Source organism: Lepidochelys kempii, chromosome 10, assembly GCF_965140265.1.
Source record: "Lepidochelys kempii isolate rLepKem1 chromosome 10, rLepKem1.hap2, whole genome shotgun sequence".
NCBI lineage: Eukaryota > Metazoa > Chordata > Testudines > Cheloniidae > Lepidochelys > Lepidochelys kempii.
The window spans coordinates 67,530,032-67,547,420 of NC_133265.1; the positions used below are offsets into that span (position 1 = coordinate 67,530,032).

Consider the following 17,389-nt stretch of genomic DNA (forward strand, 5'->3'; position numbering starts at 1 on the left):
CATTTTAATGTGGTTCCATCACTCAGACTGCATCATAGTCTCTGAAGAAAATTATTCCAACATCTGTTTTCTTTACTAATAATACGACATAGGTGATTCGGAGATGGTTTAGGTGTAGTTTGTGACTGTGGTACTTTCAGCTGTGTAGGCCCATGAAGAAGCTACACTACTTTGAATGGGGTATAGCAAGCTGCCTATTCTGCCCCTAACCAGCTCTGCCGGCCAGGTACTATGCTGGGGAGAAGCAGTCACAACTGTGCTCTCACGCTGCCTCCTTTTAGGCAGCGAGGCTGAAATACTGACTCACCTGAAGTCTTTGGCAAAACTTTGATGGACTTCAGTAAGGCAAGGATTTTACTCCGAGGCTCAGATCTACAAAGGTATTTATGGTCTTAACTTTTATTTTAGGAGCTTAAATGCTTTTGTGGATTTGGGCCTTAGCTTTCACAGAGTTGGTAGGAAGGAGCAGAGATTGCACTCTCAGTAGTGTTGTAGGTGGCCATTGTGGAGTGCATCTTGCACCCTCCCCATTTTATATACCCTACTGCTACATGCCCAGGACATTCTGGCCCTTTATGTACAAATGAATTAAGCCCTACCCTACAGTTTACAATGTATGAGTGGTCTGCATGCATTGTAAATTGCAGGAGTGGGGCCCCAAAGTCTTAAAATGTCTTAAAGGAATAATCAGGGCTTTAGTAAATTTATGGAAGCACTTTATAACTTGCATTCTTCATTGTTATTATTTATTCATGGCAGCCACTTCACAGGCTGCTAGGCACTTAACAAAACATACCAGAAGACCCAATCCCTGGAGTGACGAGCCAGCTATCTAATCATATCTACTATACACGAGAAAACTACTAAGAGTTACATACAATAGATGCAAAAAGAAAAGGAGTACTTGTGGCACCTTAGAGACTAACCAATTTATTTGAGCATAAGCTTTCGTGAGCTACAGCTCACTTCATCGGATGCATACTGTGGAAAGTGTAGAAGATCTTTTTATACACACAAAGCATGAAAAAATACCTCTCCCCACCCCACTCTCCTGCTGGTAATCGCTTATCTAAAGTGATCACTCTCCTTACAATGTGTATGATAATCAAGCTGGGCCATTTCCAGCACAAATCCAGGTTTTCTAAACCCACCCCCCCGCACACAAACCCACTCTCCTGCTGGTAATAGCTTATCTAAAGTGACCACTCTCCTTACAATGTGTATGATAATCAAGGTGGGCCATTTCCAGCACAAATCCAGGGTTTAACAAGAACGTCTGAGGAGGGGGTGCCATCATGTGCCAGCAATGCCCCTCTGCCATGTACATTGGTCAAACTGGACAGTCTCTATGTAAAAGAATAAATGGACACAAATCAGATGTCAAGAATTATAACATTCATAAACCAGTCGGAGAACACTTCAATCTCTCTGGTCACGTGATTACAGACATGAAAGTTGCGATATTACAACAAAAAAACTTCAAATCCAGACTCCAGCGAGAAACTGTTGAATTGGAATTCATTTGCAAATTGGATACAATTAACTTAGGCTTGAATAGAGACTGGGAGTGGCTAAGTCATTATGCAAGGTAACCTATTTCCCCTTGTTTTTTCCTACCCCCCCCCCAGACGTTCTTGTTAAACCCTGGATCTTTTACACTTTTACACTTTCCACAGTATGCATCCGATGAAGTGAGCTGTAGCTCACGAAAGCTTATGCTCAAATAAATTGGTTAGTCTCTAACGTGCCACAAGTACTCCTTTTCTTTTTGCGAATACAGACTAACACGGCTGTTACTCTGAAACCATACAATAGATGGGGTAATTGAAGAATGGGTGACTCAGGGTTTATTCTACTCTTCTTAATTTGGTCAAATAACAGCTGTAAAAGACCAAAAGCATAAGATTGTATTTGAAGTGGCACACAGTTCATGCAACCATATGCAACATGACAGTGACATATGATCATCTAGTTCTTATCCCTGTAAAAGTAACAGGAACTTCTTCCTCTTCTTTTCTGCAAATCAGCTTCATTTCTTACTTTAATATTGTTATTTGCCAATATAAAGATTGATTCAAGAAAACTATTGAGGATGACTTAAATCTGAACATGTGACTTCAGGAGCTACATGACATGTAAGGGCAGACATTGGCTCTGAATCCTCAGTGTCCTACAAAGGCTCAGTATGATCCTATGTCATGATCATGTGTGAGGGTGTCGTGTACTATCCAGCTGTTCTGATGCATTTGGAACAAATGTAGAAGAAAGCAAGTAATCTGCTATTCTAAGAATCTTCACTTTGCTTCCCAAAACTTATGTAATAGATCAAACAAAAAGTGCTATAGGAGAGTGTTCAAAAATAGACACAATCAGTTTTATCTGTTGTATTCTTCATCTAACCCCCCCATGCAAGAATAGGAGAAGACAGCGGAAGGTACATTATGAGTGGACAATGGAAATCAAGAGCTGATTCTGATTTTCTGCCCTAACCTCACTTATTCAGGATTGCAGTCTGGGCTCTTTACACCACTTGGGTGGAGGAAAGGGGCTGGAATCCAGATGGAGCTCCTCATTGGGGAATCCCCACAAATTAGGCTAGATTAACTCTATACCACATTTCCAAATAGCTCCAGGCATAGAGGTATGTCAGGAATGTCTCAGGAGCAGGAAAAGATGCCACCAGAGTACACTAGACTATGGCTATTCTGGGCTCCTGTGTGTTCCACAGGCAGCCATGCCAATCTGTTTAATACCCATGTAGGCAGACATCCATAATTTAGAGCAGACCTTGGAACTACTCAAAGTTATGCCCTGGGCTCCACAGGATCAGGCCAGAATTCAGAAGGTGCAAAGATGGCATAAAACCCCCTTTGCTCTTTTCCCTCTTGGGCAACAATACAGATTCTGGCCCATGGTTGTTTTCTGGATTCATGTTCTCTCAGCCATTGAACCCCAGTGTTTTTTTTTAAGGGTTGTATATTGCATTGCATCATCCCACTTCCACTTGTGCATTTGCACTGTCAGCTCTCTGGGACAGGGATTGGTTATATGTTGGCACAGTTCATCTGTTGTACAGAGCTGGTTAACTTGCAGTGCTACAAAAATGTGGCCAGATTCTGACACTTTTATTGGGGTGGAGTAGGACTTTCCTCCATGTGTGATATCATTGGCTGCAGCGGGGCTACTCATGGAGTAAGGTAGTATTCAACATGAGTGAATGAATTTGACCCATAATAAATAATTAGAGCTGCACAGAAAAGTTCACAATCACAATGAAATACAGCAAAATCAAAAACCCTCTGAAATGTTTGTGGGTTTTTTTCCCCTATTTCTTTTACCAGATCTAGAACTGGTGAAAGAAAATGAAAAATGAGAATGAAAATCAGGGGGAAAAAATCCAACAAAATTATTTGCAGGTTCCCCCCCCATTTTCTGACTAACTCTATCAATAATAATCATGAACTGACAAGGTTCTAGAAGTCCCTGCTCTCTAGACGGACATATCCACCTGATATATGACTGATCTGAACAGGTTTTCAGACTGATATAGTTTACAAATATTGTTTAAACAAAAATGTTTGAGGCTAAAGACAGTAGGCAGGCTGGATTCATTAATATAAAAATAATGAGATCTGCACTGGCAAATTCTAGGAGTGAATGCAGAGTTTACATAGTTAGCAGAGGTTTTCACAACCTATCAGCAGTTTCCCTTCTCTTACATCCTCTCTCCTTTTTCATTCAAGAGGACCCTTTCCTCAACCAGCTTTTGGAGACAAAACAGAACAGTGGACAGCCTCCAGAATTGTATTGTAACAATAAAACAAAACAAAAAAACCCAGTTTACATACCACTACTATTTTCCTGGTTTCAGAGTAACAGCCGTGTTAGTCTGTATTCGCAAAAAGAAAAGGAGTACTTGTGGCACCTTAGAGACTAACCAATTTATTTGAGCATGAGCTTTCGTGAGCTACAGCTCACTTCATCGGATGTTTTAAGTGAAGAGGATTAAACTGGATGCATTTGAATGTATGAATAAACATTTCTCATAATGATCAGTTTATGGACAGGACACTCGCAAATCAGCCTGTAAACATTCTAATGCTTCTGGCTCATGCATTAGTCCTCAGTGCTTCTGTCTCTGTACCGAGCCTCACTGAAATGGGATTGTGAGACCTGACAGCTTGATAATGGTTGTGCTAATGTATTACTAATAATAACTGGATGGGAGATGGAAACTCCTTGAGAAAGTCAAGAGTCTCCCACCAGGAAATTAGAGCAATAGAAGTTAGAAAAGTAGTATATACCACAGTTAAATACTAGACTAGAGTTGTGTGGCTTATAAAATGGATTGGAACACACCTCACTTCAAGGGGTGAAAAGGCAAGTACTGTCTTCATGTCACTGATTGTAATATACACAAATAGGGATTTAACTCCCTTCTTGGCCTTTGAATCATACAAAATATCCACACATGAAATTTCTATGTGGTATCGTACACATAATACTTGACTTATCTGTCTAAATAAATCAGGGCGAGTTTCATAGTGCTTGTGTTTTTTGTCTTCTGTCAGCACTACAGGCTTCTTTTTAAAGATTGCCTTATTTCACAATGGTCAGCACTAAACAAAGAAACAGCAATAGCACCTGAGCTATTTATAAAATCTTTATTTGCCTCATGATCCGTTCTCTTCCATTATACTGCAGAATTGATGGCTCAGCGTCAGCTAGACATCACATATTTTTAGGTTTCAGAGTAACAGCCGTGTTAGTCTGTATTCGCAAAAAGAAAAGGAGTACTTGTGGCACCTTAGAGACTAACCAATTTATTTGAGCATAAGCTTATGCTCAAATAAATTGGTTAGTCTCTAAGGTGTCACAAGTACTCCTTTTCTTTTCATATATTTTTACTAATAGATGTTAAGCAGTCAGAAAAAATGAGGTTTTGGAACTGAAAAATGACAGACATTTAAGAGTGGTTATTTTAAAATAAAATGACTTTCAAAAGTTACTTTTGGACCCAGAGTCGTGGCACTTTATACTTCTTTATACACACAAGTATTCTTGTGTACATTTTCCCCATCCCTATATATGTTTTATATTTTGAAGATTCTTTTAGTTTTTTTAATTATAGAACTTTTAGCACTGATTTTATCAATTTATGAGCCAAGTGTAAAAATAAAACAATTGATTTTTTTCCTGACAAAATCTGAAGTAAGATGTGTGTACCTGATAGCAGTGTTTGGTCATTGGTGTCTTTTTTTGTCTGATATAGTGTCATATTCTTTCTTTACTTATCAGTGTATTAAACTATTTTGCTCTCAGTTACAAATACAGAATAACTCTATCCACATGACCACAGTCTGTAAGGATATCTACCTCCTCATGCTCTCATCCCTTGACAGTTGCCAAGAACACACATCGATATCCATACAAGATCCCTGTGTGGAATAAGAAAGTGGGCCGAAATTTTGCTCTCAGTTACTCCAGATTTATAACGGTACTGACTTAAACAGAGATACTGTGGATTCATTCCAGGATGACAGCAGGCTTCAATATTAGGTCATATTTGAATCTGTGTTTTCACTTTGAGGAAAAATGGCCCAGGTTATAAGGCAGAGGAAGTCCCAGTGCTGGTAGAAAAATTGCTATCAAATAAAAATTTTGACAAAAATATTGGAAAACAGAAACATTCACACTTCTTTTCCTACCAGCTGTATTTGATATCCTCAAAGTCTGAATCTCCAGAATTTCCAAGTAGTCTGCTTTTAATTTTTTAACCTTGCTAAACCTCCTCTACTCACACTGCATTTCTTTCCTCACAGGTCCCAATGGTCCCTCAATTATTCCTTCCCTCTCCTTCATTATTTATCCCTCTTTCCCTCCCTCAGCCACTCCATGCTTCTGGTACCCTCCCCTCTGGTTCACTCTTCATTTCCTTCTCCCCATTTCATCTGCATTTCAGTAATTTGCATGGTGACAGGACAAGTAAAACTACCTCATACTTGGGGTACCTGCTGCCCTCATGCCCTTCCCATCACCATCACTGCAGAGTTTCAGTGAGCAAAAGTAAGTAATACTCTTTACCTACTGTTGAGTTTTGTTTATTTGCTGTTGTCCATGGCTTGCAACAACACTGATCTCCCCAGAGCTCCTGGGCCGATTTATTTACCATGACCTGATGTGGCATTGATGTACCCCAGAACACTTTACTCCTGACAACTGCAGAAGTCACCGCAATCAGAGACTTTGGGGAAGTAGATCAGTGACACATTTGCAGGAGGACAGAAAACACAGGCTCAGGAATTCAAATTTGGCATGTTCATAGTCCTCAGTAGGGATGCATTTTTTGCAAAGTTTGAAAAAAATTGGTAAGGAATACAGACATTATGAATAAGTAAACATAACATACTTTGCCTCTGCAGTATACTTTCCCTTTGACTTCTCTGCATACAGATCTTCATCTGTGCATGTTTACACATTTTCAAATTATGCACACAATAATCACCTCAATCCCTCTGTAAAAAGATGTGCCACAAAACCACATAACAATCATGTAAATATGTTAAAAATTGAACTCCAAATGTCAGTACTAACATTTTATTGAGGGCTTTGACCATTAAAGTACAATAAAAATGAAAATGTATCCCATCTGAATCAAGTCGTGCTTATTTTGGAGAGGAAAGTGGTGACATTTAAGACATCTACTACTGTACAGGATCATAAATATGCAAATGCGTCACAAGTTGTTTCAGTTGAGGCTGAAAAGGAATTTGATCAGAAAAGATGGACAATTTTTATTAAAATACTTGAAACAATGACCATTTGCATTCATTGCGGGAGTTAATATTATACTAATTTAACCATAAACTAAAACATTCAAACTAAAGGCACTGTTTCCTACCTGCTATTCTGGCCATATACTAATATCGCTGGATAAAGGGTGATGTGGAGCACAATGCCTTCCACAGATCCTGGGGATCAAGGCTACACAACCATACTTGAGCTGCACCAACTTACACCTGCAAAGAATTTGGTCCTTATATAGCATTGTACACTTGTGAGGTCTGTCAGTGTATGATCCCTGCCTCAAAGAGCTTGTCATTTAAAAGCAAACACCAGTACAATACAAAACCACAAAACAAGTTATACAATATAGGGGTGCACGTGATATTGGTTACATGAAACTAAATATTTTATTTTTACTAGTCTATCAGCTGTTGCTGTTATTGATTATTTAGGGATCTGAAGCCAAAATTAGTTTCTGCAGTTGCAGCCACGAGGCCTCTGCAGGTCACTTGCAGCTTGGTACTCATTAAATTGAATCCTGATTTAGGAGACAAAAGCTGTTCTGCATTGTTTAAATGGAGCTTAGACTCCAGCTTTGCCAAACACTCCCTGACTATCGTAGAATTTCCCTATGTAGTGAAATTGGCCCTCATGAACATCCGATTGATTCAGCTGAGCATGCTTTCAGAGAACTGTGTCATAAATGGGTTGAAGTATCTCAAAGAGAGCGATAGTCCGCTCCTGCTCTTGAATATGATGATGACATATTAAAAAAATGTGCAATTTTCCTTTTTAGGCTTGCACATCCTCTGCTGGCATACACCTAGGGGCTGAATTTTGATGGTCACAATTCACTTAAACTGAGCTATTGTAAATAACAGTAGACTGGCTAAAATCAGATTTTTTTTTCCTCTTTGATTTTGCCTTTGATTATGCCCCACAAAAAAACCTCTTTTCTCATGTCTTTCCTGTTTGCACTGCTCAGTCTCATTTGGAAATTTCAGTAGTTAAAATCAAGCCTAAGTGTGGGTGTGAGAAAGTGTTTCAATGTTGGGATCAGTTGCAAAGGCCCATGGTTTTAAACTAACCCAAAATAAATAAAGGATAATGCTATCATAGTTCCAACCAGCTTCCTTGTGGGAACATGCCAGCTGCACAGATGGACAGGATCATAGTTGCAATAGTTCAATGAAATAAGCATAAATCTTCATATTTCACAGTTTTATGAACAGCGGGGGCCTCACAATTGCCATGTTTAATATTAATCTAAATTATACATATTTTACAGTCCAGCAAAAAGAAAGAATATGTATTATGAAAAACATAACTACTGACAACAGATTAATAAAGAAATTATGCATGTGAATTTTGGAGTCTACAAGCATATCAGAATTGTTTCCCACTAAAAAGAGTACATCTAAGTCCCACATATCCAGTGTGGGATAACTCTGAATTAAGATTTGGGGTATACAAGATAATTATCTGTGCAATATATGTTCCAACTACATTATTGTTTCATGAGTTTTTATGACACTTTACAAGAAGCAACAGTCTAATCCAAGAGAGTCAAAAACAGACAGAGGGTGGCGTGGAATGGAAGAAACAAAACAAAAAAAATCATGACACCTGGATGGTTTAAGTCAGGAGCACTTCCTACCAAATATTAACTATAATAGATGTATTGTTTACAGAATACCTGTAGGAGACTGCATCAATCCATCAAGCACTAGTAGTGTTTATTATAAAAAGAAAAGGAGGACTTGTGGCACCTTAGAGACTAACCAATTTATTTGAGCATAAGCTTTCGTGAGCTACAGCTCACTTCATCGGATGCATACTGTGGAAAGTGTAGAAGATCTTTTTATACACACAAAGCATGAAAAAATACCTCCTCCCACCCCACTCTCCTGCTGGTAATAGCTTATCTAAAGTGATCACTCTCCTTACAATGTGTATGATAATCAAGTTGGGCCATTTCCAGCACAAATCCAGGTTTTCTCACCCCCCCCCCCAAACCCACTCTCCTGCTGGTAATAGCATATCTAAAGTGACCACTCTCCTTACAATGTGTATGATAATCAAGGTGGGCCATTTCCAACACAAATCCAGGTTTTCTCAACCCCCCCCCCCCACAAACTCACTCTTACTCTGAAACCAGTGTTTATTATGTATACAATGTGTAGTGCTCAGAGCTCGCAATCAAGATCATGCTTCAATTGTGCTAGGTCCTATAAAAACACTAAGGTAGACACGGTCTCTTTCCCAAATAATTTACAGTTGAAGGCCCTGCAAAGATTTAAGCATCTGTGTAACTTTATGCACATGAGTAGCTTAGCTGAAGCCAGTGGATCTAGTCACATGCATAAAGCTAGGATTTGGGTCTTAGAATCCATATTTATTTTTCTGTATTAAACACTCTGCTGGTGGTTGAGTCTATAATTTATTTTACTGGCCATAACAATACTTTTCTCCCATTTCACAACTGTGTTGAAGATGAATCAAAATTTCCAAGAGTCGTATTTCGGGTTGATAGTTTCCTCTGATATGCAGGCACATGGTGCCACTGTATTTTGTAGAAAATGGGTATAATGTGCAATAGCTGATTGTGCCTACCAGTCTGGAAATGGGTGTCAGAAGCAATTGATATCCTTAGAGAAAGAATTTGGTTGGGTTGGGAGGACAGAAGAAGAAAATTGAAAAGCATAGAGTTGAAGAGGGAAAAGAAACAATTAAAAAAACACTTGGACAAGCACTCAAATGGAAAATATTTATTAGAACCACATCTCCAAACCTTGTCAATTTCACTAATTTCAGTACTTCTGGAAACTGAGAGCAAATAGGCACTACTATATCTTCATGCAGTTCATGTTGCTATACTCTCTAAATATGCCCATTTTGGAAAACAAACTGTGTATTCTGTCAGTTATTTACTGTAGGATAGCACAGCAAAGTGTTTTTTCCCTACTCTGCAGCCTTTATTCTGGGAACAGAGAGATTTTAGGATCTCAAGAGTGCTACACATTTTCACCATGTAGTTTTGCTCTAAAAAGTGATTATGTAACTAGGGCACCTCCTTATACAGCAGATGCTGAGCTGTCTGCATTCAGAGTCAGATTTGCTTACTTTAGTGAAAACACTTTTTATTGTTGTTAGCCCTTTAGAACCAACACAGCTCTGGGACAGTGAACTATATCTTTTTGTGGCTCCTGACTCAACAGAACTGCTAACTGTTTTCCAATTTTGGGCCACCTGTGTAACCTGATTGGCATCAATGCATAGCCTAGTTAAATCTGTGCAACCTCACAAATGGTAATAGTGTTGTACAAGTTTCAGAGTAGCAGCCGCGTTAGTCTGTATCCGCAAAAAGAAAAGGAGTACTTGTGGCGCCTTAGAGACTAACAAATTTATTTGAGCATGAGCTTTCCTGAGCTACAGCTCACTTCAGCTGGATACTGAACTCTGTCATGAAGCAGATGTACTAACCTTCTAGTCCTGTGTCAGGTGACTAGGACAGGCCAATCTCTTAGTTTTAGTTATAATTCCTGTTATAGCACAAGCCTATTATTCATGGTAATGCGTGAACAGGAAAGGAGACAGCATTTCTCAGTTTTCCCGATGAGTTTCCGCGGCTGATATTTAGATAGACATCTTTACTTGAAAACTGAGCACGTTTGATAGAGACACAAATAAGCTGGACCCCATAAAGCTATTTTACAAAGTCAGTAAAGTTCATTAGAACCTTCACTGTGAAAGATGTTACAGTTGGGTTTGAGGACCTCCCTCAACATGACCCTTCAACTCACCTTCCTAACGTCCATCTTCTTCTCTTTGGTTCTCTTCACAAACTAGTTATTTCACTGGAGGGCGCTCGGGTCCTAACTATGGAAGAGACTTTTTTTAGCTTGCTTTCGAGAAGTCTGAACAAATTGGAAAAGTTTCCCTTGCAACGTATTTGAACAAACCCTTCATCGGTTGTTTAGTTCACTGGTGTATATTTTAAACTTCAGTGGCACAGATAAAATAATAGACCTTTTTACTGTCTGTTGAGTATTGATGCTGTATAACTGAAAATGTCCTTTGGCCCATGAGTGGGAAGCAACAGTGCAAGGGCAAAAGCTTTTTACAATGTTATATATAGTTCATCCGTCTCAAGTAAGGGGATAAAATGTTACCAAGTGCTGTTTGGGGCATACACAGTCGGAGACCTAAAATATCTTAAAAGACAGAGTGATTAAAGCCGTCTTTGGTGTCTAAAGAGATTTGCAGCTGTATTGAGAGTTATCAGGATTGTTGAGGTCTGGGAATTGATTAGCCTCAATTTGCTGGCTAAGTTACATTGGGGAAGAAGAACTGTCTGCTAGTGCAGGTTCCTTTGTCCCGGCAGGGCACATGGGCTAGGCAGTGAGTGAGAGTCGGCTTTTGCTAACTGGCTGAGAGGTTTCCAGGACCGGCTGAGCGTCTAACTACCTGCACAAGCTGGGACTCCTGTAGCTCAGGGATCGGTCTGCATTGGCCGGGGGCTGCTGAGGCGGGATCTTGTGCGTTGCTGCAGGAAGCTGTACGGCGGCAGCCCCGTGAGTTGGGGCGGAGGAGCTGGAAGGTGAGGGTACCTGATGCACGGATGCGGTGGCTCTCCCCCAGGGTAGTGGCTTGGGGCGCTGGGTACCGGGTTCCCGACATAGGGGTGCTGGGGCCGGGGAGCTAGAAGCCGGACTCCCGCTGCAGGGCAGTTGGAAGCGCGGCTTGTAGGCCGGTGGCACCGAGGAGGGGGTGCTGGCAGCCGCGCTCCCAGGGCAGGGGCGGGGAGCCCCAGCGCACTGGCCCTAGCGCTGCAGGTGGAGGCGCGCGCGCTCTCCCGGCTCGCGCCGGCGGGGTGCAGGGAGGGGCGGCTCGCTGTGACAGGACGGGGGCGGCCCGTTTCCAGCAGCCGGCGGTGGGCTGGGGCTTGGCGCGAGGGAGGGGCAGGCGCTTTTAATTCGGGATGCTGTAGCCCGCGGGCACTGACAGGAGAGGCGTCCCCCGGCCCGGGCGGTGGGGAGCAGCGTCCCGCCGAGCCCTGCACACGCTGCCCGAGGAGCCGGGGCGCTCGGCCCTGCACAAGGTGGGTGAGGTCGCGGCCACTGCTGGGCGAAGGAAGCTCCCTGGACCAGAGCGGCCGCGGCTGCCAGTTACGCAGGGCTGTTGCCTGCCCCGGGAGGGAGGCGCCCCTGGTTGTTGCGGGGCTCCCGCTGCAGCCGTCCGGGGGCTACTGAAATCGGGGGGCGGGCGCGGAAAGGGGCCGGCGGCTCCCACTCGGGGGCCGTGCATGAGCTCCCTGGCCAGGAGAGAGCGCTTCAGCGAGAGGCGAGGCAATGTGGCTGGCACGATGCAAGGAGGGGAGGACGCGGGTGGCAGCCCCGCTCAGCGCCGGGGGTAGCGCTCGCTTCAGGGGAGGGCAAGAGGGTGCTGAGAACGGGGCTGTGTCCAGGGACGCCCCCCACCCCAAGGCGCTTTGACCCAGCCCTCAGCTGGCCCGATGCTCGGACATTTGCGGATTCCATTAGCCCCCCCTCCCGCCCCCCGCCCGGTAACTCATTCTCCAGATTGGACAAAGCGATCCACCACAATAGGCAGGTCATGTTCATTGTAAACAGAGGCGCCCTGCCCTTCGCTTGTTGTGCATCGCAGGGCTTCATTTGCTACACCGGCAGATCACTTAAAAACAAACAAACAAACAAAACCTCCTGGGAATCTATATACACCAAAGCCTGTCAAATAGACAGCTTGGCTCAGTTGTGTCAATCGCAGACCGGAGCAATAATGTGGGGGGAGGGAATCTTCATTCTTGAAATGTTGTGGTTGATTACAACTTTTGAATGACAAAAGCATACGGCAGCCCTGCCGAACTGTAAGGAGGTAAACAGCCTGATTTCCGCAAGGAATCTTAATGAGAGTTAGTTGACAGGTGCAAGAACTGGGCTGTTTGGATAGGTAGTTTTCCTTCGGGACATCTGGCCTATTTAAAAAAGGAGAAGGGTCTATGGGTGGGGGGGGGGGAAGGGCGGAGGGGGGGAGGGTTTTTTTTTTTTTAAGATCAGATTTGCATTTAGACCACTTTAAGGCTTTGCACAATGTCCCTGGAAGGAGGAGGGTGGCGGTGGGGAAGCGTGCGGTCACCTTTTTAAAGTGATTACTTTGGTAATGACTGTATAGCCCACTCCAGCTTTAAGTACGAGACGAAAAGATTTATTTACATTAAAGATCAGTTACAATTAGTGGGCTTATTACATGATTCCTTTGGAGGGTTTAAATGGAAGTTTGCAGTAAAAACGGCAGACAGATGGATGTAGCCTTCTAATTCAGGGTGATCGCTGCTAAATTGATGGGCTTATTTTTCCTTTCTTGATGCTTGCCTATGAGCTGCGTGGAGCTAGCACGTTTGGAAGCGGTGTAAATGAATGTCCAAGTCCCTGGGCTGGGCCCTCAGCTCTGAGTGGGTGAGGATGCTGAAGAAAGAGCTCATGAGAAATCCTCTTCTCTGAGGTCTGGGATGGGAGGGGTTGCTGATTTGATAAATTAACTCACACGTAGGAGAGAATCTAACTCGCCCCGTGTTGCCAGCGTCCCCAAACATATTTGTTTCCCGTTCTGGTCCCTAACTGGAACTGCCTCACCCTGCAGGCTGTGCTTATGGCGTAAGCTGCGAGTCTGCTTTGCTGGCCAGTACAAACCTTGGGTGTTTGGGTTGCATTCCTTCCAAAGCCCAGTTCCCTGTCCTTGCCCAGTTTGTTTTAGTCACTGAGACTCTGGCAGGAGGCACTTGACTTCGTTTAATTATAACTGAAACCACCTCTCTCAGCAGAGCTCGGGAAGGAAGATGGCCAGCCCCAAAACCACAGGGCTTTCCTGGGAGATCACTTGGCTTGCAGTTGTCATCTGTACCCATCTACAGGTAGGTGATGATCATGTTGCCGTGTTAACAGCCAGACATTGGTCTGCTGAGCATTTTAGACACTACCATTTATGATTTTAAATGGAAAATTGTTGAGGCAACTGTGTGCCCCAGTATCCAGTGGTGCCATGAACAAGACTTTCCTGACATTGAAGCTAGAGTCAAAGGAATCAAGGCAGGAAATCGGTATTTTCCTTTTTGCTAGTAACATTCTACCTGCCTTTACAACTTGGGGACTCTCTTGCTAGGTGTCAAGTGGCTGGGCTGCTTCAAGGTGATGCAGCTGCCTCTTGCCCCCAGGAGACTCAGGAACAGAGAGTGCTCAGTTATTATGGTGAAGAGGGCTATATAAGTGTGTGGGTAGCTAGAGCCAAAACCCTTTGAAGCCAGTGGAAGTCTTTCTGCTGACTTCAGAATGGGCTTTGGATCAGGTCCTTCCTGCATTCAGGATCCATGGAGGAAAGCCTTGGCTGTCAACTGATCTATTGCCTGACACATAAGTCTAATCAGTTCCAAGAAATGAGTAGTTTTAAAAATTGAGTGCTTCCATACAGCATAATGTCATCACAGTATGTCATTCTCTGCACTAATATTTCCCATAGTGCAGTAAATGTGAAGTGCTCTTTGAAGTTTTAAATCCCCGTCTAAATCCCTTTAGAAGAAGAAAGCAAAGTGAGTTTGACAACATTGCTGAAACAATATTTTACCAGTCTCCAAAAATCATACTGTGGTGAAACTTTTAAAATAAATACCTGATAAAACAATAGTTTTGAATTAAGCAACCATAGATAATGTTGTTGCTATTCATATTCATATTATTATTATTTATTATTTGTATTGTGGTAGTAACTGAGGTCCCACAGTCACTGACCACAGCCCCATTGTGCTGTTTACAAACACAGGTCCTGAGGAGTTTACAATCTAATTCAATAGGAATGTGGGGCAGACAGCCTAGCTAATTATAAGATTAATAAGGCCTAGTCTACACACAGAATTTAGCTATGCTTGCTCTAGCTATGTTGCTCCAGGATGTGAAAAAGTCACTTCCTGGGAGACGTAGTTAAATCAACCTAAGCCTCAGTATAGACACCGCTAGGTTGATCGAGGAATTCCTCCATCAGCCAAGCTATCACCTCTCAAGGGGGTGGATTAACTACAGTGATGGAAAAACCCTGCTGTTGCTGAAGCAAATATCTACACTATGATGCTACAGAGGCACAGTTGCAGCACCTAGCTGGGCTGCTCTCGTGCCTGTAGCATAGCGAAGCCCAGAGCTTGGTAAATTTACGAATGGGATAATAAAATGAGGTTCTTCTTCAAGGAGTGTCCCTGTGGGGGCTCTGCTTCAGACTTTCCACTTCCAGGGCACATGGGCCGCTGTGCCTTTGATCAGAAATTTTTGATAGCAGTGCCTGGTTGACCTGCACATGCACCCTACACATCCTTGTGCCTTGTGGTAATAAGGATATATAGGACTATGTGGGTAAACTGCCCTCAGGTCCTCATCAACTGCCTTCTGCCTGAGATGAAGCATACAGCGTGCCTGTGGTCTTCACAACTAAGTTTTTGTATTGTTAGTGTTAGTTGGGACCGTTTCCCCTTTTTTGTTTTTTACCCCCTTAAAGGGGTTGTTCTGGAGTTTGTTCTGGGGTATGTAGGATCCTTGGGCTTTAAGAGGTGTCTTTCCTGATGGGATGCTATCCTGGTCAGTGATGGGCATCCTTGGTACCTCGCCTGTTTGGGAGGAACTGATATCCCTAGCAAGTGTAAAATCTGAAAGTCCTTTAAAAGTAGATCTTGAAAAAATGGGGACATCAAGTTTAAATTATTATTCTTAATGGAGCAAGCCTTAAGTCTGGCTTCTGACCCAAGTGCTGAAAAATCCCCTGAATGCAAGACGAGGAGTTCTGCTAGTGCCCATCTACCTCAAGATCCTGGTCACTGAGAGTCTCAAGGGACATATGTGTTGCTGCACCAGCCATGGCTGGGTCTTGGTCACCGAAAGCGTCAGGGCAGACAGCTTCTGCATCAATGTCCATGGTAAAGAGCGATCTGTTATCTACGTTTCTGTATATTAATCTTGTGATCATGGACAAAACCTAAACCTTACATTTTTTTCTTCTTCACTGTAGATTTGAAGCCAGTATTGGCACAGGTCCCTCATCCCCACAAATGGTTTTGGCATTGCTTCACTTGTCTCTGTCTCTGTTTCTCTTTCTTTTTTTAAAGAACACATTGAAGTAATCAATAGTCCATTGTGAGTAGCTTCACGAACATTTTAAGCCCGGTCAAATTTTGGTCTTGATCGTCCTTTTTAGTATTCTAATCTATTTGCCATGATTTTGGGCAGTATAAGGCATGGATGCTAAACCCAACCTTGCAGGAAGCCCCTTATGCTCCTCAGTTTTAGCTGTTTTTTCGCACTTTTAGTGACGTTATAGCTATTTTACATTATTTAACATACCATTTCTGGTTTCTAGTAACCATTAATTATTCAGTTGGCTGCTTAGGGCCATACTCTGTGGGCCACACAGAGCCATTCTACCCACATATTGTACCATAATTTACAGTTGTATTGTTTTTGGCTATTAAAATGCTTATGTGTGGAGCTCATCAATTTCAAACAATTGGATGCAGGGCAAGGTCAGAAGTCTGTGCCATGCCACTTATGTGAAATTGATTAATTTTATCCTGCTTGAAGGAGGTACTGAATCAAATAATGACCAGGTTAAAAGAATCTGCTGGAAATGTAGCATGAATGTAATGCAAAGAAAACTGCAGCATAACTTGTCAAAAGAGGGTACTATTATTGAGAAGAAATATAGTGAACTTGGGTTATAGCAGGTCATTCTGATTCTTGGATGCCATGATGATGAGCACTGCATAAATGTCTAGATAGATTCTGACTCTGGAATTACATTCCATAGGTTTTCAGTTTCTGTCTCAAGTTGCGGCAAGACTAGTTTGTCATGTGCAGATTAATCATTATAATGGCAGACGATATTACTGGCAATCTCTCCACCTACATAGGATAATCCAGTAAATATTTTACCACTGAATACTTAAGTGTGGGCTTCCTTTTGAAGAAATCCATGTTGTTATCAAGGGTTGCAGCACAAATTTGACTCTTTGGGACCACAGAATTGATCAACTGATCATTCATAGGCTAGACCTTAGATTTTTGGGCTTTTTGTATGCATAGGTGTGACTTCTTAAATCATGGGTGACTCTAATGAAGTTAGTGGAACTACACCAGTATGAAACTGGTGTAAATCAGAGCAGAAATAGGTCTGTACAGTTTTATTCGCCATTTTAAGTGAAAAGGATAGCAGAAGTGTCATTAAAGCATTAATTATTTTCAAAGATCCAGGATGATGACTCTGTATCTGCAGAGATTTCTGTACTCCCACTGTCACAGAATCAGTACTTGAATTTGTGGCCATTCACTAAATATTTCTGTGAGCTCACACTTGCCCTTGACTTGGTTTTAAACACTCACTTGTATATGTTTCTGAGTATGCAAACAATGTTCTAGCACAAAAATGAACTGCTCCCTTGTGTTGCTAGATTGCAATGGTACAAAGGATGTGTTGTAGATATGATGGATGCTGAAAAGACAAATAGTTTGAAAATTAATACGCAAAATAGAAGTACTTAAATGCAGTTTTGTTG

The 17,389-nt window shown here is 42.3% G+C and overlaps 1 protein-coding gene across 7 annotated transcripts in view; it reads left to right on the forward strand.

Annotated features, from left to right (window-relative positions):
- The first annotated feature begins 11,306 nt into the window (after positions 1-11,306).
- The window catches only part of ADAMTSL3 (ADAMTS like 3), a 279,320-nt gene continuing 273,237 nt past the window's right edge, over positions 11,307-17,389 (forward strand). For 4 of the 7 annotated variants that reach the window (XM_073304070.1, XM_073304074.1, XM_073304076.1 and 1 more), the window contains exons 1-2: positions 11,757-11,887; positions 13,628-13,717. In XM_073304070.1, coding sequence (XP_073160171.1) covers positions 13,643-13,717 — 75 coding nt within the window. In that variant the 5' untranslated portion in view covers positions 11,757-11,887; positions 13,628-13,642. Of the gene's footprint in view, positions 11,387-11,756; positions 11,888-13,624; positions 13,718-17,389 lie in introns of those variants that run through there. The other 3 variants (XM_073304072.1, XM_073304073.1, XM_073304071.1) reach the window with 3 other exon arrangements.